The 26724-nt window shown below is 31.9% G+C and overlaps 2 protein-coding genes and 2 long non-coding RNA genes across 15 annotated transcripts; all 4 read left to right on the top strand.

Moving 5' to 3' along the window:
• The first annotated feature begins 129 nt into the window (after positions 1-129).
• Positions 130-26486, top strand: LOC132789280 (protein shisa-5). Of its 12 annotated transcripts, none has more exons than XM_060797200.1 (5): positions 130-389; positions 452-560; positions 25853-25973; positions 26069-26128; positions 26199-26486. In XM_060797200.1, the coding sequence occupies exons 2-5, from the start codon at positions 458-460 to the stop codon at positions 26362-26364; spliced, it is 450 nt and encodes a 149-aa protein (XP_060653183.1). In that variant the 5' UTR covers positions 130-389; positions 452-457; the 3' UTR covers positions 26365-26486. The 12 variants fall into 12 exon arrangements, with proteins under 12 accessions (XP_060653183.1, XP_060653184.1, XP_060653177.1 ...); XM_060797201.1 differs by having other exon boundaries at positions 448-560; XM_060797194.1 differs by lacking the exons at positions 130-389; positions 452-560 and adding an exon at positions 2029-2197.
• Positions 4722-5180, top strand: LOC132789284 (uncharacterized). The gene is made up of 2 exons (XR_009632691.1): positions 4722-4848; positions 4907-5180. It is a non-coding gene; the product is annotated as an uncharacterized LOC132789284 (long non-coding RNA).
• Positions 9477-10451, top strand: LOC132789282 (uncharacterized). Its single transcript, XM_060797202.1, has 2 exons — positions 9477-9679; positions 9893-10451. The coding sequence occupies exons 1-2, from the start codon at positions 9559-9561 to the stop codon at positions 10072-10074; spliced, it is 303 nt and encodes a 100-aa protein (XP_060653185.1). The 5' UTR covers positions 9477-9558; the 3' UTR covers positions 10075-10451.
• Positions 14112-15461, top strand: LOC132789283 (uncharacterized). Its single transcript, XR_009632690.1, has 2 exons — positions 14112-14778; positions 14974-15461. It is a non-coding gene; the product is annotated as an uncharacterized LOC132789283 (long non-coding RNA).
• Positions 26487-26724: the final 238 nt, after the last annotated feature.

Genomic DNA, 26724 nt, shown 5'->3' with positions numbered 1-26724 from the left:
AATCTTTATGGAAATTTAACCGCGTGTTTACTTGGTATATCTATCGGCAATAAAACGTACATAATTATCGCTGACTTGTGGTCACACCGCCTTAAGTAAAGCAGCTTTTAGAAAGCTCGTTTGCATTGGGGCAGTGCCGCACAGCCCCCGGAGCCAAAGAGAAGTTGGCGATTAAATTAGTAAATCCCTCGCTCTAATCTAACTAGATAAGATACCGCGTATTATAAAGTGAAATTTGATTAATTGAATTCGCCAAACTTAAGTTCGACTTGCGCTGTGGGCAACTTAACAAAGTAAACGCGTTCGGTAGAAAATCAGAAAACGCAAGTGTTGTGTATTGCAACAAGTGGAATTTACACATTAACTATTAACAAAGCTGCCTATAAAGCGTGAGTACAAAATAGTTGCATTTGTTTTCATAGAATTTTCTAACCTATCTCTCAATAGACAGTTAACCATGGATTTCTGGGGCATCTTCATGTTCTTTGTGATTGCGTTCCTAATCATGAGCTGCTGTGGCTACTGCTGTTCCAGCAAGCGCCATGGGACTGTGTTGTCAAGTAAGTTGTGTTCCAGTTAATCTTATTCCACGATGACTCATCACCAGCCCCCAGAGACTCAAAGTCGGGGAATAACACACATGCGTAGAACTTGAGAAGTTATGAGCCTACTGTATTATAATAAAGCGGGACGTCATCTGAAAAGTAGTCCGTTTGCAGTATCTCATGACTAATCCACATACATACACATATATTTTGTTTTTGTATATATTGTATTTCAATTAACGTTTACCGCTTTCATTGGCGTCACTTGATTTCCATTTCACAAATTAATTCCTTAAGCGACAATTTTTTTCTGTTCCTAAAACACATTTATAATGTTTATGCTTCGTTGTTTATTTTTATTGCATTTTGTCTACGCACTCTCTTTCGTAAACAAAAGCAGAATTACTCTTTTAACTTCGTTGTATGTATGTATCCTAACAATATTTATATACATTCATTGTTTAATTATATGCCCAAGTAAATATATACTGTCTGTTATTATCAGGAGAATGACTAATAATTAACGAATTAATGCATTGTATCTTATCTTCGATTTTCGATTCGGTTGCCAAGTCGTCGCCTCATTATTCTCCTTCCTCGCCTAGGGTCACTGAGATTTTACAAACATTATATAATATTAAATCTCAAATCAAAAGGTCCATTTAATTTTTGATTTTGAAACAAACATAAATTTAATTGAATTCAAATGGGTAAACATTTTGGTAATAAAATAAATAAAAAGGCGAAAACAATGTAGAACAATTTAGATTTTAATCTTTTCTGGCTTTTACTTTAAACAAATATGCTAAGAGTCATCATATTCATATATTATTTTTATTAAAAATATATATTTCGTATAGAAATTATTACAAAAATCTTAATTCGTTTAAAAGATGGTTTGTTCTAAGAAAAAAAAAGCAATGTAAGACTTTTTGTTCAATTTAATAGAAAAATAAAATACAAATCAATAAAAAAAGTCTATCGTAATTTACAGAGTTTAGAAATTTGTATGACATTGTCGTTATTTGTTTATAACTTTTAATCGCTTCGGTCGATTTATACTTAATTTTATGTTATATCATAATGCTGCTGAATTATATTTAAACCGGACGTTTGATATTGAGGTCCGAACGTAATGTGTTTGGAAAAGCCCACATCATTAATTATTTTATTTTGTGTGCTTGTTAGTATTTTACAAATATTTTATTTTATAGTCCCCAGGGATTGAAATTCTGCAAAACTCGATAATAATAGGAACATAAAAATACTGCAAAATGTTTGTATTATTATAACTTTTAAACTAGTTGAAAGAATTTCAGTTTTAAATTATTTTATTAAGAAATTTTAATTGTTGAAGGGCATTTCGCATGATTTCGCCAATATGCCATGCTGATGATAGCGCATTTCGATATAATTATCAAATAAAAAAAATGATATAATATTTAAGCTTATTTGCGAAACAATTTTCAGTAGACATCAGACTTTCGAACCTTTCAAAGCCCCACGCGAAATTCCATTCAATATGGTTTATCTATATTGCGCTGTTTGGATACCAATCTTAGTGATATTCTGTGTTTTTGCATTGTTTACGATTTTACGTATATTACAAGTGCGTAGACTGCGATTGCAGACGGCTACAGTGATCAACAGCAGTGAGTGGAATCTTTATACAAACAAGAAAAAACGTTGATAATCAATGGACAATTGTACTACAAACTTTCCCTTGATAAGATGTCCTCAGATAGAGTAGACGATTTGTTATGTATTTCTATCTAATCACATGCAATTTGAAGAGGCACAAATTATTTTTTGTCATTTGCATTGGCATTGTGGTGGGCATTTGATTATTGTGAGTGCTTCCATTGAAATTCAGCCAACTTTGTTCGCATATTGAAATTTGACATACTTCGTTTAGATTGTTTGCACCGACGTCAAGCACATTTTGAAGATTTCTTTCAAATTAATGGCGCTTATAATCAAGTGTTTAGCGCGGAGATAATATTAAATGCAAAATAATAACTCAAAAAATAAGTTTAAATTTGGCATTTTTCGTTGGAAATTTGTGAAATTCGATTGAGTTAATACAATTTGTGCTAAACTTGTTTTCAGCAGTGCAAAAATGTTTTAATTGAGGGACTGACAATAAAATTCATTTTGATTTTTCTTATACTTCTGATGTCTTTGAACTTCTGTACTATATATCAGACATTATAAATTCAATAGGTATTAAGTATACATTTACATTTACATATTATGAAGAATGTTGTAATTTGAATTTAAGATTTATTTTTATTTCAATCTTTAGGCTTTCACTGATGTTGTTACAGGGCGAAATTCAATATTTTATACTTGAAATTTTCATAATCTCTTTTATGTCTTTTAAATTTTGAAAGTCGAATATTTGATCAAACCTATTCAACTTAAGTTTTCCTTAAATTCAACTTATACTACTTATTTTTAAAACTTAAATGAATCTTCACTTCTGAGACGAAACTTACCCTCACTTTGGCAGGGTATTTAGATGTCATATTTTTTTTCTTTGTTTATTTTCTTTTTTCACTTTGATTTATTTTTGCCGACTGTAAATTTTGAAGTTTTATATGGAGCAATGTTTATTTCTTTCTGGAGTTTCCATGGAACTTACCTTAGGCTGATTAAAATATCATAACACGTTTGTATTTTTGCAAGAGACTGATTTGGGGGACAAGATCGTGATACGTGTAATTGAATAATGTGCTCGTTAATCATTGTTGACGTCAGCAGACATTGAGCAACATAAAGATTATCAATGGCGATACTCGACAGTATCAATTGGGCTTAAGCAGATTCCATTAGGGAACCTAATTGGCCAACAACAAGTTAACGAAAGTAAAAGAAACCGCAATAAGAAATCTGAAACCGATTGACGCACAAACATAGTTGTAAATTTTGGGTCCACTTTGCGACTTTTTATAAGGCTACTGCGTATTGGGTTAATTCGCAATTGTATAATCAGGGTGAGCACTCGATTTAGTGACGTCGCAAGCTAAAGACCCGCTCTCATATCTTATCATATTCATATATTTATTGAAAGCCACATCCCAAATAAGTTTAAAACCACAAATGGATCACCTTGCGAATCATTTACCGCCAAACGCCAAAGAAATGCACATCGCGAAGTCGCACGGGAAAAAGTGAATTATTTTTACTTAATCAAATGAATATCGCTCGAATTTATAGTTTGTAAACAATAATAAATCATAGTTGGCCATAAAAAGTAATAAATATCAATTATAAACACAAAATGGCACATGAACCCACCGACCTGGATCTGGAAATCTCGACAATTGTGCTGATCTGTCTGTTTGTCGTCGTGCTCGTTGGCATTATCACGGTCCTTATACGCCACGCCCTCGAAAAGCGAAGACAGAGACCAAAAATCTATTTTCTCGAAAACTGTTAGTTGATTTATGTAGTTAATAAATCATTATCTCTTTACCACATTTCTTTGGTTTTTTTTCTTTCGTTTACAAGTGCATTAGATTGAATGTTTGCTTAACTGTCTTGTGATCGTTAAGCATGAGTTTAATAGTGACAAAGAATGTTAAATGACATTGACTCATTTAAGTTCATTTCATATATCAAATAGTATAATGGAATCAGGAATACTTTTTTTATATCCGCTTGTCATAGGGTAGAAGGGTATTATAACTTTATGACTGCGGCAAAAGGAAGCGAAAATGACATGTTCTTCTGCAAATTAACAAGATCGAATCTAAAGAGTACTCTTAATGCTAGATTCATGATTCTTGGTACATAAAATAATAATTATAGAAGATTTGGTTGCGATCAGATAAGAATTGTAGAAGTTTGGTATATTAGTTTGGTGTAATTTACAAATAATACCGCACGGTTTTGATTTTAAAGAAGTAGTTTTCTTACTTGTTTAATGTTGTGCTTTGTTTTTATCATTATTTGTCTCTTATCTTGGTTACTTACCTGGATGTCATACATATATAAGATTGTAACTAAGGTGCTAGATTACTCGAGTTTTGCACTAAAAAGAGAATTCTGATTCAATTTAGGTCATTAAGATAAAAAATGCATCCGGTTAATAAAGCTGTTGAGTTGGTAGAATAGCTTTTCTTATCATGTCAGTAGCAATGCACTTTTGTCAGTAGCTTTTAAGAGCTAGAAGTGTTCAGACGTTCGAAATCAATATTTTCGGGGATACCAAAAATGCTGCCTGTTGTAATTTGTACTCTTGTTGCAATATTTGCAATTGGAGTTATTGGTATTTGTGTTGCACAAGCTCAAGCAATAGGTAACATAGAATCAGTCACCAAATTACTTCCTTACTACTACTATTCAATTTTTCACAGAAATGGATAGTGAATTTGGCGGTCGTGCTGCATTCTCAGCAGAAGCGACTGAAAATAAAACAGGTTTTAAAGTTGGTGGTGATTTTAATGTCCGAAGGGCTAAAATACCACATCCCTAAAGATGGCTCTTCTAACCAAAGTTTCGCTGTGAAATTTGTAATACACATAGCGTACAAGATGGATCTGTTAAACAAAGTATTGATGTTGAATTTATAACTTACATATGTGAGAAATGTAAAATGTAATAAAATCCATCACGATAGCAGTTTCAATACATGTAATGAAATTTTTATTTGCGGAATGACGTGATATATTTATTGTGTTTTAACTAACATATTCAATGTGCGTATTCTGGATTTAAATAGCTTTCAATTCAATTTAAATAGATGCTAATAAAAATATTTCTGTCCAAAAAAAGATTTTTTATGCTAGAATCCGAATCCAGAATCCAAAAACGTACTGCGAAAGCATTAAAATTGATCCAATAATTAAGAAGACTGACATTATTTTGTGTGTACGTATTTCGCTTTCGAGATACATTAATTTTTTAGAGAGGCTAAATTCATGAAACTGTTAATCAAAAGTGTAGCTTTTATTAAAGCACATTTCAAACTTTTTGTAGATGTTAGTTTGAGAAATCAAGAGAAACTATTAAATCACAATTCTTATATATACAATTGACAAAAATTTAATAATAATTATAAATAATTGAAATACTTAGTATTACTTTGATGCAACTTACACTTTTTTGTATTGGGTGCACATATAGTACATACATACATATTTTCCACAAATAAAGCAGATAACAGTAATTATTATCAATGACGCAGTACAGGAGCAATAGTCGTCATAATTTGATTCTATTAATACGACTCCGATATCAGTGGCTATTTTAAGTTCATAGAATTCTGATGTTTGATGATAGATCGATCAGTTGGAGGACATGAGTCCACAAATAACTTTCTTGCGGACTTTGCAACAGGAATACTATTGCAAAATGTACTGAAGGTGGTAAAATGCTATATTCATTCAACCAAAAGTGAATACTAAGATCAATTGTGAATTCTTAGCTCGAAGACTGAACAATTTCAAAGATTGCGACTGTTTTGGTGAATGCATCATTAAAAATTCTCGAATAGAACGATCTCAAGTGTCTGTAATAATTCTTTACAAAGAGATGATTAAAGTTTCGGTATATATTTACATCTTCGGTTTAAAGAATATTATAACATGCAATAAAACACCGAGAGCAGTACTTGTTAAATATATTTCTGGTTTAACATATTTTTGATTTTTTTAATCGCACTAAATTGTGGATTCAAATTCTACTTTGTCGAAAAGTATTCGTCGTTTTGTTATCGCTAATTATGTATTGCCTGGATACGCATTGTTTTTTTTTTATAAATAAGATTTTGACGAAACGGCGGTTAATAATTCTTTGACTCATTAAAATGCGATTCTAAATATTTTACTTGCTTTCACAAGCTAATTAATTTTTTTAGTTGCTTTCTCAAGTTCATACTGAGCGAAAGTTTTGAAAAGATCTCAAATAGTATTCGAAATATGAAAATCGAACCATTTGTTTTGCTATATCTTTTTATAATTATCGTAATATTTTTTTTTGTGTGAAAAATATTTACGTGCACCTAATACCAAAAAGTGTAAGTTGCATCAAAGTTATGCTCAGTAATTCATTTATTTATAATTATTTTTAAATTGTTTATATAAGAATTGTGATTTGATAGTTTCTCTTGATTCCTCAAACTAATATCTACAAAAAAGTTCGAAATGTGCTTAAATAAAGCTACATTTGTATATTTAAATAACTAAGGATCAATTACTATACCAATTTTGTGTTTATTTTGTCTGCTACTATTCAGCCTAAACTTTATTAATTTGAGTATTTATAAGTTACAAGTTTTGTAAGTTTGTTTTCGATCGATCAGTTGGTCATCAGTTATTATAAATACTTGTTGTGGATCTGTTTGTTGTTGTTACTTGCATTAATGAATATCAATGAAACTTGTTATTGTCATGAAAAAAAAAAAAAACAGTATAAAATAGAATAAAATAAATTATAGTAATTACTTACTACTACAGATTTAACTGCTTCACAGTTATGACATTAAAACTACTATCGCACATGATCGTTTTATAACTTTTATGTGATTGGTGATTAGTCATCAAGCTGCGGGATTCAATGAAATTCTATTAAAGTACCAGTTGCTTTAGCACGTTCGTGTTGTGCAGTTGTTAACGTTAAATTGAATTGATCAGTTAGAGAAAACGAAGCATGGAACCGGCATTGATTGTTGTGTGTTCTCTTATTGGAATATTCGCTGTAGGACTTTCCACCTATTCTTGTGTTAAATGTGGTGATGAAAGTGATTCACAATCACCAACCAGAGGTAAATAATTTACTGTCGCACACTTCTTAAGAAGTTCACTTCAACATAGAAGTTTACATTTTTATAGACCCCGAGAATCCGACTCCTGAGTCCCAAAATGTGGCTGCAGATGTTGTCTTGGCGGTTGCCGATGTGGCACTTGATAATGATTCGCTTCCCAGCATTGACCCCTCGGATTGTGGCTGTGATGGGGCTTCGATCAGTTCGGATACGTGTTGCTGCTAGATTTTGTTATAGCATTCTATGGAATAATACTCTGATAGTCTAAGTGAATAATAAGTATTTTAAATAAAAAATATAATTTCACATTCAAACCTAAATGCGTCGAATACTTAGAAAGTAGCCACTGACCCAAAAATGAAACCGGATGCACACAATCATTTCACCGAAAGTAATTACATTATCGGCATACAGTTAATCTAAGAATATGACACAGATAAAGAAATTGTTTTTTGCTATTGCTTATAATGCTCAAATACATGATTCGCCTTTTTAAATAATAGCAAAAATTGTAGTGATGAATATGATCATTGGCCATAATTCAAATGCGTTTTTCGATGAATAGATATTCTATTTTTGTACTTTGTTTGCCTGTAAGCAAAACCGAAAAGTGTTCTGAGCGAACAAAATGAATTGCCAAATTATGAATATAACGTTGAGTTTAATATATTTTATTTTTTATTTATATACATAGTTTTATTATCGCAATAAAACATCATATATTACAAAAAAAAAAAACAAGTGAGTGTGAGTACCAAATTAAAGGTACCGCTCACGCATAAGGTAACCACAAATAATATTAATAAAAATTAAAATTGGACCCACGCGTAAAGGACTTAACAAAGAAATGTTCCCTTTTTTCATAATATACATAATTTATTAATTTTTGTTAAAAAAGTAATATTTACGATTTGTTATATGGCTTCAAGTTTCTAAAACCTTTATAGATTTAGGTACTTGGTATAAATATTGCAATATAGATAATGAACTTCTTGATAACGGATATTCAGGGGGGAAGAACTTTTTATACCATTTTGAATTGGCAATTTAACTGCTTGCATTCGCATAATACTGCTTGTGTTGACAAGCAGTGCATAATTCAATGACGGCCGGCTTTCAGCTTTTGCACCAATCAAAATGCATGAAAGCTCTTTATTATCATGAAAAACAATAAACAAAAATAAATAAAATTATTTGGAGTAGTAATAACTACTATAGACTTAACTGCTTCAGATTTATGGCATTAAAACTAATAACGCACATAATCGTTGTATAACTTCTATGTGGTAGGTGATTAGTCATAAAGTTAGGACTCTATTTAAATACCAGTGGTGATAAAAGTGATTTAGAATCAACCACCAGAGGTAACTACGCTCGCGCATTTCTTCTTGAAGTAAATACTTCAACATTGAAGATTCGCTTTTTATAGACCCTGAAAATCCGACTCCTGAGACCCAAAATGTGGCTGCATTTGTTGTCGTGGCTGTTGCCGATGTGGCAGTTGATAATGACCCCTCGGATTGTGGCTGTGATGGGATATCAATCGGATATTTGTTTTAAAACATAAACTGTTAAAGAAAAAAACAGAATAAGTGTGAGGACAATATTAATAAAATTAGAGACACACGTAAAGGACTTAAGTTGAACACATGGCGCATATATATATTTTTTTAATAATTATAAAATTTTGTTTTGGTATTGCCAATATAGATAATGAACTGCTTATAACTGATAACTTTAAACACTATTTTAAATTGGCAATTTCACTGCTTGCATTTGCATAACACTGCTTGCGCAAACAAGCAGTTCATTATTCAATGAGAACTCCTTGTCGGCTCTCATTTACTTTTTCTCTACTTATTCTAGGTGAAAGAAATTCTCACAGTTCTTTCCTCATGCACATGACGCATTTTTATGCCCTTTTTAATGTTTGTTCTAATATTTTTTTGTGTCTTCTTAATGGAAACATTAAAAAGTCTGAGATTTTCAAGGTAAAAGCGGACATTTCGTAGTACTCAAAAATCTCAAATAAATCAGAACCATCAGCCAATGTTTTATTAACTTTTGTAGCAATTTGCAATTTTTTTTTTTTTTTTTTTAAATTTCTCTCCTAAAAATTCTTTTAAACCGGTATGACGAATCCAGGCTATTTGCTGAATTCTTTGTATTCAAAATGTGATCAGTTGCTTTTGATAACTCGCGCTAAGCGGTTGTGTTCGATAAATCTGTTAACACTTTCCAATTATGGAACCTATATCGCTATGTTTTTTGGTTCTCTTATTATTTTGGCTCTTAATATTCATTATATATCGTTGTGCAGCTTGTGGTGACGACTGTGAAACCCAAGAAACACCACAACTCAAAAGTAAATAAATATAATTTGAAATCTATTTTGTTCTAAAAAAACCAGTTTGTCGCTGATCTCACAAAAAGAACAATAATGGCGTGCAAATTCTGTATTAAAGTGCAATTGTCGAGAAGTGAAAGAGAAGACTCCACGATGCCGTAGATATACATATTTGAAATTTCAAGCTCCTTATTCGAGTGTTTCCACTGAAGATCGTCATTATACTTCCAGAAAAGGACACTGCTCTGACAGTTTTGGAGCTAGCTGCCGATGTTATGAATACTTCGAACAATGATTCCTATGAAGCCGAAGCTGATTTTGCGGTGTCTGTTATAGAAGTGGCAGCCGAAGTTATCACAGCTTCATCGGATTGTGGCTGTGATGGTGCATCGATGGGTTCCAATTGCTTTTAGCTCTGAGAATCAAATCAAAACATAATAATTTAAATTGAGTCATTTTGTAAACACTCTCGAATACTTGCCAATATTTTAACGTATATAAACAAAAGACTGATTAAGTTGTATTTTTTTGTAAATGCTCAGGAACACATAAAATAAGTAATTTGGATATAGCGTGAATCATTTTACATTCGTCTCAAATAATAAATTAATGAAAATTAATATTTTAGTTGTAAATCGTTTTACATTCATCTCAAATAATGAATTAATTAAAATTAAAATTTTAGTCTTAATAAATTTGCTCAGCAAAAGTGATTGTAATGGAATTATCATGTGTTGAACACGTGTGCCATAAACAATAAAAACTATTCATATATTTTATTAAAATAGTTGTCAAAAACATTTCAGCTATGTTTTGTAGGCTGACTGATATCTTTTTTGTGTTGCTCAATTTAAAGAATACATATTGAAACTTGTTTTCGAATATGTAGAAATTTATTCTCAATAAAGGTTTTTAGTATAATTTTTATTCATTTTAATACGTAAATTTGCGGAGCTAATTTTGTATTGTTTTCACAATTTGCTTAAATTTTTTCGTGACTTAAAAGTGCATTGTAAATTCGATGAATTTTGTTTAAAAATATTTAGTCGTTAAATTTGCTTAAATTAGTTGTTTTAAGCAAATTTAACGACTCTTAATAGTCTCAGACGTTATTAGAACATTTTGAATTAATCAAAGGTTTTTTTTACTTTACATACTTTTAAGTTAATAACAATTTTTGTATTTGAAATTTGTAATTAGCTTAAATTATACTCAACAATTCCTTAATTATTTATGTACATATAAAACATTTTATATAAAATAAATTATATTATTATTATAATTAATAAATTTGGATGTTATATTATTATATACAACATTTGTGTAATATAAAGTTATAAGTTAATCTTAAGTTTGCATCGCTTGAAATAATTATTAGAATTATTATTACTATTAACAATTGTAAGAAAAGCAGATACAGAAAGTGTTAGAATTATTATTATTATTATTAATTCTGTGAAAAGCAGTTAAACAAGTTATTTTCTGAGCTGCATTTTCTAACATGAGTCTGTAGTAACAAAGTTTGAATGACTTCTGAGTATTTGCTATTTTGTTCTCTCTCTCTAAGATGCTGCACAAATTAGCATTGTAAATGCACTGAGATTAACTTGAGATCGTTATGACTAACTGATCTATTTGGATTTTCCCTTGTTGACTCGAATTGCATTTTGAGATTGCAACAGTTGTGTTTGTTTGCTCGTGCTGAGCTAACGTGGTCAAAAGAATTCGATTGATTTGAAGCGCAGTTTTAGCATGTACCTCGAAATCTTTGAGGCTGCATTTAGCATAGTCATGCTTATTTTTCTTTTAGCACAAATGGTTTGGTGTATTTTCTGTTGTTATGAGTGTGCAAAATCGAAGGAGCAGCAATATATTGCTGATGACGGTGGACATGGTAATTAATATATTTTTATATAATATTTAAAAGTCAGTGTTGAATGCCGAAGTCGTAGATATAATAAAATTGCCATTCAAATCTGTTATCTGAGCTAAAAACAAGGATTTGAACTGTGATTTTGGATATTTCAATATCTGTTGGATACTGGAGGCTTGTTAAAGATTAATTGTGATATTGTAATGTTATTCAATAAATGTATTTGTATATTGACTAACATGATTAATTCTCATGGGATTTTCTCTCTGTTAAGTACAGTATTCCGTTGTTCGTGTTGGGTTTAAAATGTTTTACCTAATTAGATTCGCTGTGCTTCTAAAAGTTCTCTACAATCCCGATTCCTATAGCGATGGACATTGCTTTTTACTTGTTTGTTTTGCCACGTTTAGTTATTGTCTTAAATATTTTGTTGTCGATTGTTAATTTGTTATTTTATAATTTGTATTAGTTTACGAGTGACATCATAAACTACTTTGTTATACAAACTATTAATTCAGCAATAATTCATGTTCATGCAGTGAAGAGATAAGTTTGTATAGAATGATTTGCATGCCGTATTTTGCATCTACAGTTGATTTCCATTGAAAATTGAAAACATTTTTACAGCAATTCGCACTGGTTTGAGTGTGATGCGATTGGTTCGTGCCATGCGTGGAAACTCCGATGGAGATGCGGTTTAGGATTCTGGAAGCTGCATTATAAGATTCTACACAAATATTTTCTCTTCTCGCTTCGCTTAACAACAAGTTTAAATACTTCATCTATTCAAGTTCCCCTTAGAAGAGAAAACATAGACCAATGGAGGTCCGTGGTTACGAATTAATATTAACAAAGACAACAAATTTACAAGACAATATAAAATATAATATTTTAACATTTTTTTAATGCTATTTTTAAGCATTGTTTGCAAATTATTATTAATAATTTGATGACTGTGCCAAAGCTCTCTTTGAACAGAGCTCAGACGAATTTTTGTTTTTAATCGAAGTCTTAACTAAAAAATTGACAAACATTTTTGATAAATGAAATATTCCAAAGCAAATTGTGTAATTATAAATTATTTTACAATTTGCCCATAAAACAGTACAAAAATATTATCCACCAAAGATCCCTTTCAATATAATTGCTAATATTATACTTAACTCACAAAAAAAGTGGCAATACTATTAAACTAAAAATACTTAAATGTATAAGAAATATTAAACATAAATGATTTGAATATTTGATGTTAAAATTATGAATGCTTTTAATCAACTTTTGTGCTTTGTCTATGACGCGTTAAGTGTGCTTTTATAGTGAAAGCGTCATTCGAATAATTTATTATATGCATATATGTATATTCATATATATAGTACTTATATATGAGGTCATGCCTGCCCTGATAATAATTATTTTTAGTTAGACATCAAACACAATTTAATGCAAAATACAGATAGTAACAGGAAAGTGAGGTTCACTATTTTTCTATACTCTTAAATATCAAAGTTCACTTAATTTAAAGTAAGAGAAAATGGTTTACCAAAAAACAACTAGTTTTATAAAAAATTTCATGTGAAATTTTTAAGAACAACGCAAAAGATTTTATTTCAAGGCACTCGTTAAAGCTGTCTAATTTCTTTGAATATGCTGCATTTGTTTTGTCACTTTCGTTATACGAAATTAAACATTGCAAATTAACTGGGAAAACCGGTTTGATCAGATACAAATTATTTAGACATAGCTTATTCAACTTCTTTTCACACCAAATGCGATCTAGTACTGAATTTAGTCAGTTTCATTTGCAAGCTTGAATTTGACGAAAGTGTTCGATTTTTATTTTGTTCAATGGAACCGGCAACAATTTACATTATAGTTGGCAGCATATTGTCTCTTATTAGTTTCATCCTCATTTTTTGGTTTTGTTATTTTTGTAGAAAAAAGGCCAGATAGGAAAATATTGACAGTAAATATTTTTATATAATTCTTTTAAAATTAATCGCCTCTCAACAATAACAGTGTCGAAAAATGTGAATCCAAGAGAAACCAAAGAATTAATTAACCATTATGTGCCGTAGATATATGTTGATATTGAAACTCCTTTTAGGAGTATTTGCATTAATAATTTTGCAATTATTCCAGATATCGAAACTGGCGTATTCTATCTGGAGTTTATAGGCGTTTTACTAAAGATTTCGAAATCTTAGAATACTTATATAAAAGGCCTTTTTCGATGATCACAAACAAATTAGTTTAAATGCCGTGTCTTAAATTTAAAGTCAGAAAGATAGATTTGCAACTCGGCTGATTCATAGTTAAGCCAACTGTTTGGTACACTTAATTAAATCCACTTAAAATATACAACATTACCTCACTGAATTACAAAAACAATAGAAGACTGATAAACTTGTTTATCTACATTATGATGAAAACCTCAGTATATGCTTTAGTTCTAGTATTTTAAGAAAATCAATTCTCAGGAATTATTTACCATGTTGTTACTGTTATAAATGAAAAATGTATGTTGAATCTACGTTAGAGTTTAACAATTGTTTAACAACTTATTGCTGATATGTTGGTATTATATAAACAAATAAATGTGTTCACTATGTAATTAATAGAAATCAATTACATTTAAATATATGTTCAACAATAATCAAATGTAAATGCGCCGAAATAGTGCTTTATACATATATCTATGTACATATATATGTATATACCAAATCTGATATGAGGTCGTGCCTGCTCTGATAATATTTCTGTTTAGCTAGAAAACTTAACACAATTTAATGCGAAATACAGATGGCGACAGAAAGCTAAATTTACTACTTTTCTATACTATTAAATATCAAAGTTCACTTAAGTTTATAAAGAGAAAAAAAGTTTTATATAAAATTCCATATGCAATTTTTGAGAACAACGCAAAATAATTTCTTTGAATATGCTGCATTTTGTTGTTGTTACGAAATTAAAATTGCAAATTAACTTGGAAAACCAGTTTCATCAGCTACAAATTAATTTGGGATAGCTTATTTCATTTCTATTCTGTTCGGTTCAGAATTGAATTTTGTTAGTTGCATTTGCAAGCCTGAATTTGACGAACGTGTTCGATTTTTAATTTGTACAATGGATCTTTCAACGAACTCCATTATTTTTATAGTTGGCGGCGCAGCGGCTGTTATTATTTTTATTCTTATTTGTTGTCGCTATTGTTGCGGCGACAAGACCAGAGAGGAAAATATGAGCAGTAAATAATTTTATATATTTTTAAATAAGTCACGGCTGATCTCAATGAATTCAATGAAACAATGAATAAATGTGGAATAATATTGTGAACTACTATCGTAAAGTGTGAATCAAAGAGAATTACAGAATTAATTCCTTCATGATATTAAAACTCCTTTTGGGAGATTTTTCATTAATGGTTTAACAATTATTGCAGATATCGAAACTGGCGTATCCTGTATGGAATGTATAACCGATTTAGTAAAGGCGGATTCTTAGAATACTTTTGAAAAATTACCTATTCGATGTTGTTAAACAAATTAATTTAAATGTCGGGTATCTCAAGTTTAATGTCAGAAAGATAGCTATAACTATAAACTTTGGTGCACTCAATTACTGCCACATAAAATATACAACACTACTTTAACGAATAACAAAAACAATAGAAGACTGATAAACTTGTTTATCTATACTATAGTGAAAGGAAACAAACCTCAATATATGCCATAAAAAACTAGAATTTAAGAAGAAAGAATGCACTATTTACACAATAGAACTCTCAGGAATTATTTACAATGTTTACAACGCTTTCTACTGTTACAAATGAATAATCAATGTTGAATCTATGGTAGAGTTTAACAACTTATTGTATTGTTGATATTCAAATATTATATAAACAAATAAATGTGTTCACTATGTAATTGATTCAAATGAATTTCATTTAAATATGTGATGACAAAGTTTATTGTTATACCTTCGGAATAATTTATGATTTCTTTTTGGTATATCTTTAGAATAATATCGGACTATTTACCCACTTGACTGTGACTTTCTTTGTTGTTAATTTTGTAATGCAGGCATTTCATAGAACTTTAAAATTATTTATTATTATACTACAATATTTTCTTTTACTTATTGTTCACATGGTACACAAAAATTGAATTCTTTATCATTTGTATGTACTTCGATTTTATTATCATTATGATTTACGTACTTTATGGTTTATTATTTCATTTTATTATATTTTGATAATGATTCTGCGATTTTGTTTACGATGAGGGTTTGTTTGCATAATACTTGAAGTGCACTCCGCAACTAAGCAAATGTTTGCTTAACAATTGCCGCTGTGCAATGAATAATACTTTTCATTCATGCACAATAAAAGCCGGGTATTACTGATTAAAGCACTCTAATCGGTTCTTTTGTGTGAGTGTTCAGCTGTCGGTGACAAGGCTTCAAGACGAAGCGACTTCAAGTGACAGTCTCAGGCCATAGAATTGTGTAATATATTGTAGCTGAAAAGTGCGCTATAGTTTTTTTTCTCTCTTTATGCAGGAGACGACAGCAACAGGTCCTTGTGCAACTGTTATTCACATTTCTTGAGCAATTCAGGTTGTAAATGCCATTTGCCGTTGCAAAAGAATCATTTGCAATTGTGATTTCGTTGTGAACTGAACGGATGATGAATTTTCATTAAGTGTTTTCTTCGCAATGGATTTTCTGGCATTTCTACCACTAGTCTTGCTCCTCGTGATTATCATCTTTATTGCGGCCACCATTCATTTCATTCGCTGTTGCTTTGTGGTGAAAATGTATGCAGAGCTTTTTCGACAGGCCAGTAAGTGTTGTTGTTGGTGTTGTTGTTTATTGTTGATTGCATTGAATTTCTAGTATTAATTATTAATAAATGTGATTGCTTGACTGATTAGCTTCCCGTATGTTTGAATCTGTGATTCAACATTTTATTTATTTTACGCTTACACAATTATAATTAAAATTTCCAACAATTCTTTAAGATTTCCCCCTCTATGTTACAACTTGCCGCTGACGCATTGCTCTCTGGGTTATATGGGTGTTTTCTGTTGCGAACATTCTTATGTGTAGCGCTCTAAGCTTTAGTGTAGTATTTTGCTCTCAGTTTCTGTTCTCGCGTCGCGATATTCAAACGTGTTTTCAGTGCTTTGCTCGCACAATGCATACGCCTATCAAATTGTACGATCAAGGCAACTTTCCGAATATCCATGATGCCTGGGGTAATCTGCATCCGACGCCTTCAAATGATTTCTTTGATTCATTTCCGCGGGATAATGGCGATCGATTTTTCTGTGCATTCGCCTTGTTTGTGTTTGCCATCATTGTTGGTGCTTGCTGCTTGAATTGTTGCTGCCTCTGCTACAAGCGTCGCCAGTTGAGGAAACAACAGATGAGCGGGCATAGCTTTTGCAATTGTAAATATATTTTTTTGCATGCTTTATTTATTTTTAATCTATCAAATCATTACTAAATTATGCTTGATGATATGTGGGTATTTGTAGTTGGTACCGAAAAGCATTGGGATCATTGTAGTCGTTATCCGTAGGGTGTTAGGGTATTATAACTTTGTTCTTTAATGAAATGAATGAATGTAACATGGAGGAGGAGACATCTTCGACCCTATAATGTATATATAGTTCGGCTGTCTTGGTTGCTTTAGCTGACAATCTGGTATATTTTGCACTCTATGGTATATTTTGCATGATATGGTATTTTTTAATTGTTTTACTATACAATTATACCAAATATATCCTTTGACATATTTTTACAGTATTAATTAGGCATATTTTAAAATGAATACCGTAATGTTTTATTTTTATTGAAAATAAGTAGCGGGTATTTCGCAGTCGTGCACACTCGACTATAGTTTTCTTACTAATCGAAATGTTTTATTTCAATAAAGTCATTCAAAACTGGATGCGATTGATTGTCTGATTTGCATTTATGAATCGACTTATTTTATTTTATTTTATTATTTTTTAAGATTTCCCCCTCTGCAACTTGCTGCTGACACGTTGCGCTAAGTTGTCTGAGTTTTTCCCGTTTCGAGCAGTGTTTGTGCTATGAGCTAAGCTCAATTGCATTTTTGCAATCAGTTGCTGTTGTCGCGTCGCAATAATCAAACGTGTTTTTTAAGTGATTTGCTCGCAAAATGCAAAGGCCCTTCGATCAAGTTCCGGTTTACGATGAAGGGGATTTTTTCAAAAAATTTCAACATAAAAAGTATTCTGATCCTTTCGATGGATCTTTTAGTGTATTCGCTATTTTTGTGATGGTCTTCATTTTTTGTGTATGCTGCTTGAATATTTGCTGCGTCTGCTTTAAGCGTCGGCAGAAGAGAGAGCAGAGCTGTTGTGATTGTAACTATATTTTGTGCATACATTATTTATTTATAATCTAATTATTAAGAAATGTATATTATCTTCTGTGAATCCACTAATATAGCTTGCAAGATTTGATGTTGTTATTTTGTAATTAGAATTTTCATCCGTTCTTTAAGATTTCCCCCTCTGTTATTTATGTTGCAATACAACATGTTGTCTTTTCATGTTGCGATCATACTTGGCGCAATGAGCTAAGCTTTGTCGCATTTTGCTTTCAGTTGTTGTTGTCGCGTCGCGTTGTTCAAACGTGTTCTTAATACGCATATAACGTGTTGGCTTGAAGCTGACGCACATCTTGAATTTGGTGTACGCTAAATTTTGTTCACTTTTGGATGAATTCTTGGAAAAAGTGGTGACTAAATTCAATTTGAATTGATTGTGAAATTTGTGAAGGTTCTTTCTGAGATGGGAAATGCTTTAGAGGGCGTAACTCTTTGCTGCAATTGCCTGGAATATTGTTGCAGTATTGCAGAATGTTGTGGTGACTCGACTCCAGCGCGAACCACTACTGGAAGAACTATTGCAACTAATAGAGAGCGGAGAGGTAAATGAGTAATTGTTCAGTTCGATGTTTGACTCAAATACGCAGCGAGTTGGAGTCAATTGAAATGTTTGATCAAGCCAAGTTTGCTCTTTTCTATACAAAGCAGATGTGTTGAAAGAAAGCCAATTTTGTATCATTCATATAATTTACATACTATTTGTAGTTTTGCTTGATGTATCTTTTTTATAGAATGTATCTATTTTTGTAGCATTCTTTTGCGAGCATCGTCTCAAACGTTGCCACCGAAAAATATGCAACACATTGTGATCTGTATTATTATAAATTCTAAGTTTTTTATTTTTACAAAGTCATTCAAGACGCTGCCCTCATAAATAAATATGTAGCCTCAGTTGTTGGGCTCATACTGATTATTTACACCATACATTCTATAAGTAACTCCGATAATTCGAATGAACTTCAAGTCTGTTTTATTCTTTTACATTCATTGTTCTGTCTTGGAAGTGCAAAATACGAACTAATGCTTGATACTAGAAATGCCGGTCTCTACTTCATATTTTATGTTATTATAATTGCTGTCATCGTGCGTTATGGTTGCAAGTGTTGTTACGAAAGAAATAGTTATGATTACGATTATTTTGCAAATGACCAATGTAATTCGGATATTCAAATGTTTGATGAAAGAAGTGAGTACAATAATTCTTCAGACTAAAAAGCACAGAGTGCTTGCTCAAATACCCGCATAAGTTGGACTTTGCCTTCAAGTGATCAAACATGTTTGAGCGCACATGCTCGCTGTTGAACTCCAGCTTGAAAATCGCTCAAACCATCTGTGTTGTTCATGCTCAATGATTGAGAACACAGTTTAGGTAGGCGATGTTGTATTTGAAAGAGAATAGGAAAACATAAACTGGAAAAACACCTTTTTGTTTAAATGTTAACGAATACAAACTACATAAATTGATCGCACTAATTTCGTAAAAGTGCAGTTAAAAGAAATGCATTTGGTAATTTAATAGCTTAGCTTCATAATTGAGAGAGTAATTAGTAATTACTCCAAATAAACTTAATGTCCACGCCCAAGTTTTAAAGCTTTTGCTGATTTTAAAGTATACTTGAGTGTTGTGTTTAAATGCGAAACTAAAGCAAATATTGAATTCAGTCTATGTTGAATTTTGTCCAGTTTCGGAATAATATTTTAAATTGATTTGTAATAAATATTGATAGTTCGATGGAAGATATAGTGGACGTTTGTATTCTTTGCTGCCGTTGCTTAGAACTTTGTTGCGGTATTCTATATTGTGTGAGTCTGTTTGAGACTGAAGAAGACAGAGAGCAAAGAGGTAAATGAGTTATTATTAATAATCAATCAAATCAATCAAAAAGTTGTGCGTGCTGTTTAATCTCAAATATGCAACGAGTTCGATTTAAACCTTCAACATGATCGCAACAATTCCAATTTTGGTCATCTCGATAATCTAAGGTTATCATATGAATTTCCTTCATTGGTAATACTTTGTGACCTGGCTGTGCTCTATGCGTGGCTTTTGAACGAAGAAGATAAGAATATAAAAACGCAGAGAAAACTGCGAGAAGTGAAAGTGAAATCATAAACTAGTAATTTGTCTATACTCTTATTTCAAGTTTTTCTTAATCTTCATATCAGTGAGTCATCCGTTTCCCTAATACGAGGTGCAAACCCGCAGCGACTTATTTCCATTCCTATGGAATTTTGTAATAGCTCTTTGAAAAATGTATGTTTATTTTTGCTAATAATAAATATAAGAAGGTCAGCTTTATCGACGTCACTCACGAAGCCTAACAAATCTTTGTTACAGTGTTGTTCCTATATCCTCAATGATTTATTGTTAGCTGGTATCTAAACTTTTCTGTCTATAAAGTATATATATATTCTTGGTCGGCGATATGTCCGCCTGTTATTAATATACTAAATATAGCATTTCGTATATTTTTAGTATTTTTGCGGTACATTATTTTGGTACATTTTACTGCACTGTTTTGCTTTTATCGAAAATGGGTAGCGGGTATCTCACAGTTTGAATTTCTAATCATTCTTTAAGATTTCCCCCTCTGCAACTTGTTGCAGACACATTGCGCTGGGTTGTTGCCGCGCGGCATTAATAAAACGTGATTTTTATGACTTGCTTGCAAAATGCAAGCGTCAAACGATTAAGTTCTGGCTGACAATGAAGTGCCTTTTCTCAAAGGGGTTCTACATAAGAGAGTTCATAATTCCTTCGATAATTTTTTTATGGGATTCGTCTGTTTAGTGTTTGTCTTAATTTTTTGTGTTTGCTGCTTGAAATTTTGGTGCCTCTATTTGTTTTATTTATATTCTATTTATTTACTAAGTAATGTTTCATGCATATAATTTACATACTGTTTGTTGTTTCGCTAGATGAATCTTTTGTATGGAATGAATTTATTTTTGTAGCATTCTTTTGCGAGCATCGTCACAAACGTTGCCACCGAAAAATATGCAACACATTGAGATCTGTATTATTATGAAATCTAAGTTGATTATTTAAACAAAGTCATTCAAGACGCTTCCCCCATAAATAAATATGTAGCTACAGTTGATGTGCTTCTACTGATTATTTATACCATACATTCTATAAGTAACTCCGATAATTCGAGTGAACTTCAAGTCTGATTTATACTTTTGCATTCATTGTTGTCTTGGAAGTGCAAAATACGAGCTGAATAATGCTTGATACTAGACATGCCGGTCCTTATTTCATATTTTATGTTACTATGTATAATTGCCGTCATCGTGCCTTACGGTTGCAATTGTTGTTTCGAAAGAAATAGCTATTGGATATGGATCAGATATTCAAATTTGTGATGGAAGAAGTGAGTACAATAATTCTTCAGAGGAAAAAGCACAGTGAGCTTGCTCAAACACCCGCATAACTTGGACTTGGCCTTCAACCGATCAAACAAGTTCGATCACGCATGTTTGCTGATGAACTCATGCTTGAATATAGTTCAAGTCAGGTAGAACTTAGGGAGAATTTACGCAGTGCCAGCGCTCAAATGTTTGAAAACTTTTTTCAGATTTTTTGGTATACTTGCAAAAATAAAATAAATGTTAAGCGTTGAAATATAAAACTGTACCAAATATTGACTTTATTCTGCGTTAAGCTTGGTACAGTTTCGAATGAAGGATGCCTACACACACACATTATAAGCTTGACTCTCTCTCGAATAGTCGAAAAACTCTCTCGTGATGTTAGCTATGCTCTTTGTTACTCTTTCATCTCTGTTCTTCCGAATACATAATTTTGGGCAACGCAGTCAGTCTTAATCGATAAGCGAATTAAAGCAGACGCTCGAATTGCGAAAAGGCATTTCCCAACACGTGTTGGCTGTTCAATCATTTGCCTCTCACATAAATATTAATAGTGCGATGAGTGATACATGTGAAAATTTACTTCTTTGTTGCCGTTGCTTGTATGTTTGTGTCAGTATTATAGAATGTTTGAGATGGTGTGACTCTGAAGAAGACAGAGAGCAAAGAGGTAAATGAGTTAGTATTAACACGTTAATATAGCTAATCAATCAAAAGTTGTGCGTGCTGTTTAATCCCCAAAATGCAACGATCGATTTAATTCGATTTAAGCCTTCAACATGAACGCAACAGTCTTTGAATTCGAATTTTGGTCATTTATGACAGACCGAATGCATCTTGATAATCTGAGGTTAACATATGAATTTCTTTCATTGGTAATACTTTGTGGCCTGGCTGTGCTCTATGCGTGGCTTTTGAACGAAGAAGATAAGAATATAAAAACGCAGAGAAAACTGCGAGAAGTGAAAGTGAAATCATAAACTTGTTAATAGTTCTATAAAATTTTTACTTGAACTTTATAATGTGTGCAATTGATAAAAGTGCAGGCCACTTGATGAATATATAATTGAGTTGTTCCCTAGCAACATCAGAACAACGTAAGTGAAAGATAAGAAAAGTACTTTATTTAAGTTTGTAAGAGAATACGATCCTTGTGCTTTAGATAAGGTGCAACTTAAATGCCATTAATTTTATGAATTTAAAGTGTGAAATTGAGATCTATTATGTAGTTACTCTGATAACAATTCGATAGTTTATGGTGAGAAAACAAAGTGTTTGGTTTTAGTGGCAATTGTTGTGAAACTTTTCTAGTTCAAGGTCGATTAGGCCAAATGATAAACAAACTATGTTTTTGGTTATTAGCGTTAGAAACATACTAAAGTTTCTAGTTTATCGGAATCAGCTGTATAGTTTGTTTACACCTTTATCTCAAGTTTTGATTAACGCTCAGATTAGTGAGTGATTCGTTGCCCTTATTATATGAGGTGCCAAACCAACATAATTCAGACTATATTCTCTATTTTCTACATTTTTATTTTTGGTTATTTTTTATTATTTCTTTGTATCACAATTAAGTGCGTTTTGGTACTAAGTGACCATTAAGTTAAAGTATAGCAAATCGATAGAAGGAGTTATAGTATTCCTAATTTCAATTTGCAGTTAATGTTTATCGTTAATTGACCAATTGACGCCTACATTAGTCCGTCAAGTTTCGTATTACCTCAATATTGAATTTCTGGTATTCAAGTTGAGCAGAGTTTAGTTTTTGTTGAGCTGTCTGAAAATGCCGAACTCTACCCTTCAGCTAGATCCAATTTCGGAGTACAGTTACAATCCTCAACTGATGTTGCTGATGTATATACTAAAGCTGATCCTGAGAGTGTTCAGCTATGGCCTGATCTTTGGCACAATCAGTTATGCTCTGCATTATAGGCGACAGCAGCGACGAGTCGAAACTTTGGAAGATCTAAGTGAGTTGTTTTATGTCTAAAATTAGGTGTGAAAGCTCTATCAACTTGATTTGTTTGGCTTGGCTTTTGTCTTATCTTTATGATTCTTCAGATTGCCCTTTTCAATTGTTGCAAATTCACGGCATGACTTGTGCAATTGTTGTAATCTTTTTGAATTAGTCGTAGTTTGTGCATTTTGTTGGCTTTAGTCGTTGCGCGTATGTTGAGTTGTTCGTTACACTTTCTTTACGCGATTCGAAGACTTTCATTAAATATCAATGGATAATTCCGGCATGTTATGGATATTATTTTTCACATTTTCCGTCTTCTTTCTGACGTCGATGGCAGTATTTCTCACACGTGGTCGCAATCGACGAGCGGACTTAATGAAGGGTGCAGGTCTGTCCAACTTCTCTGAATCATTGCAATTTCTTATGTATCTAATCAGTAAATGACGATAAGAGTTTGATAAGCGCGATAAATATGTGTATACGCCCCTATATATATTTCATATACAATTTCCCTACTATTTATAACTTTCTACACATGTAACGCCTTATCTTCTCCCTTGAGTATTTTGTGCGAATTTTTTGTTAAACCTAGTCTCAGTTTATTTCGTCTTTAGTACTAGCTTGCATCTAACAAAATGAAGAATGAACGGACTAAGCAATATATCCTTATTAAACTGTTCATACCTACAATTATACTTTTCTTTCTCATTTTGCGCAAATTGATTAAACGCCGAAATCAAAATCGAAATCGAAATCGACCTGAATATGGTAAATAATTGAATAGTTATCATTTTCTTCGGGGAACTCCACAATTAATTGACAACTCAATTTACTTGGGGTAACTTTTCATCAACATTCAGTTCACTTTGTGCCCTTAGAGAGTAAACGTTACGTGTAAATTATTTGACTTACAATGGAAGTGTTTCTTATCTGGCTGTGTTGTGTTAGTGCGATAATCTTATTTAATTGTGCGTTGTGTTGTATTGGATTTCATATGGAAGCAAAACAACAGGCAAAGTCTGCAGCAGACAGTGGTAAAATTTGTTTTTTCAATTAACCTACGTTGACGTGTGTCAAAGGCGCATTTTACCCAAACAATTAACCAAATCTAAACTTCGATACAACATTATGTTGTCAGTAGTTGATTGTCCCAAATTAATAATTCATTAAGTTGTGTTCACACATCGGCAACTGATGACAAAACTTTGGAAACTAACAATTCAACAAATTCATGTTGTTGTTTACTTATTTTGTCTATTAAGCGAATACGAGTTGATTAAATATGCAAAAAAAGTGCTGTTGGAAATACAACATATAAAAAATTTATTTATAAAAACATTTGTAAAATATTGTTTGGTTTTGATTGATAGTTCAGAAGAAATGTGTGGATTGTTTTAAGTAGTGGATAAAAAGTTCAATAAATTTAAATATATATTTGTCGACAAATAGTGCATAACAAGTCTTGAGACAAGTATTATTTTCTTTACCTATTATATAGATTGTTTTTAATCCAAATTCGACTAAAAGAACTTTGCAAATACGTAAAGTATTCATATAATAATGTTAAAAAACATTGTAATATTACCTTTATTATTTATTAACTTTAAGATTTAAGTTCAAGGCAATTTAAATGAGCTGTACTTTTTTCTCGGTACTTTGTTTTTTCGCAACTGCTTTGAGGAAATAACTTTTATTTCTTGTTGTTTTTAGGTTTTACAAGTGTCCGCTTGTTTTCAAGAGTATTTGCTATTTAATAAGCGTGGAAATTCTTGATAAAACAGAAAATAAAGAATGACACTATGTACGTAGTAGAGAGCGTATTTCGCTTATCAGGCAATACTTCCATACACACCCGATAATTGTGATGATTAGACTTGGCTCTGAGTGTGCTCAGTAGACAGTTTGCATTGTCATCTCAAAGGCAGCTGATTGTCGCTGTAGATTGTGAAATTCGCTAGTTTATAATGGCGGCAGGACTAGTTATTGGTTTATCCCTGGGATTTATGCTATTCGTGATTATCACAACGGTTGTGTATTTAATACGACGCGCAAAAGCTAAACGCGATTTGGGCTATGTAATAAATGATCATGGTAAAGTTATATGAAATAATAGCGTGTGATTGAAATATATTTTAATTAGTCATGATTTTTGATTAATAGAAAAACCCCGTTTGTATTTTTAGATTTATATTTCAAATTTGTGGCAAGTCATTGGAAAGAGAATAGATAAAAGTGTGCCCATATATTTAAATTGGGGCTTTTTGATAATATTATATTCGCGATTATACATATATTAGATTAGAGATGTTATATCGTTTAATAGTATGTGATTCAGTTGTATTTTAATTAGAAGTGATTTTAGATTAAATCTCGTAGATTGTAGTTTTGTATTTTATTTTTGTAGCCACACATCAGAAACAAAAGAGATAAAAGTGTGACCATATACTTTAAATTAGGGATTTTTGATGATACTGATATCCTTTCATATCATCATTTGATATCCTTTTATAGGTTTAACAAAATACCATGAAATTAATCAAATTTGTATTCGTTTTGTAATTGCAGCTCCCGTTGTGGTTACATCGGCCACACACACCGCGCCTGGCGGTTATCCAGTGACAACGGTGCCAGCTAGAACCTACCAGACGACTACATATGCAACGCCTTATCCCGCCCAGACCACAGGGTAAGCTTTGACTCTTCAATATATCATGAGTGTGTGTTAATCTCCCTCTCTCTCTCTCTCTCTCTCTCTCTCTCTCTGTCTCTTTCGCTTTATAGGCCCAACCTCACAGTGCAGATGCCAATGCCGATGCCAACAGCACATTCACCAATGCCTGGGTAAGTTTAATTGATATTAGCCACAATTCAAAAGCAACTACTTACCGCTGTGCCTTATGTCAATTTACAGTGTGCAACAACCACAGGGCGCACCTTATCCACCTGTGCAGCAATATCCTGGCGCCGGTGCAGCAAACATGAATCCGCCATCATACGATGCGGCGATGGCAAATTCGAGTCCCTCCGTTGCGGCTCCTGGCTATGAGAAGCAAATGCCTTACAATCCCAACTATTAAATCGATTGATCTGTACCTCAATATATGCCTCATTTCATCCAACATTTCCATCAAGTATTGATGTCTCACAACAAAACTTTTTCAACGAAACAAAGAATGAGAAACAAACAAACAAACAAACACAACCATCTAAACTAAGTGCTTCAAAGTTGCCCACAATTTATTAATATAGACGAATGCGATATGTGTTGCAGGCAACCAAAAAAACCAAAAAGATGAGCCATACATTGTTATCTGGAAAAAAGTGTAACATTTTGCTTTATTCATTAATTCACACATATTTGTGATGTAAATATGCTAAGAGTGACTTATTTTTTAATTTATATTATGAACATAAGAACAAAATATGAAATTGAACTG

The sequence above is a fragment of the Drosophila nasuta genome, chromosome 3, assembly GCF_023558535.2.
Source record: "Drosophila nasuta strain 15112-1781.00 chromosome 3, ASM2355853v1, whole genome shotgun sequence".
NCBI classification, from domain to species: Eukaryota; Metazoa; Arthropoda; class Insecta; order Diptera; family Drosophilidae; genus Drosophila; species Drosophila nasuta.
Note: the sequence above shows the minus strand (reverse complement) of the source record. Positions and strands in the feature narration are given on the sequence as shown.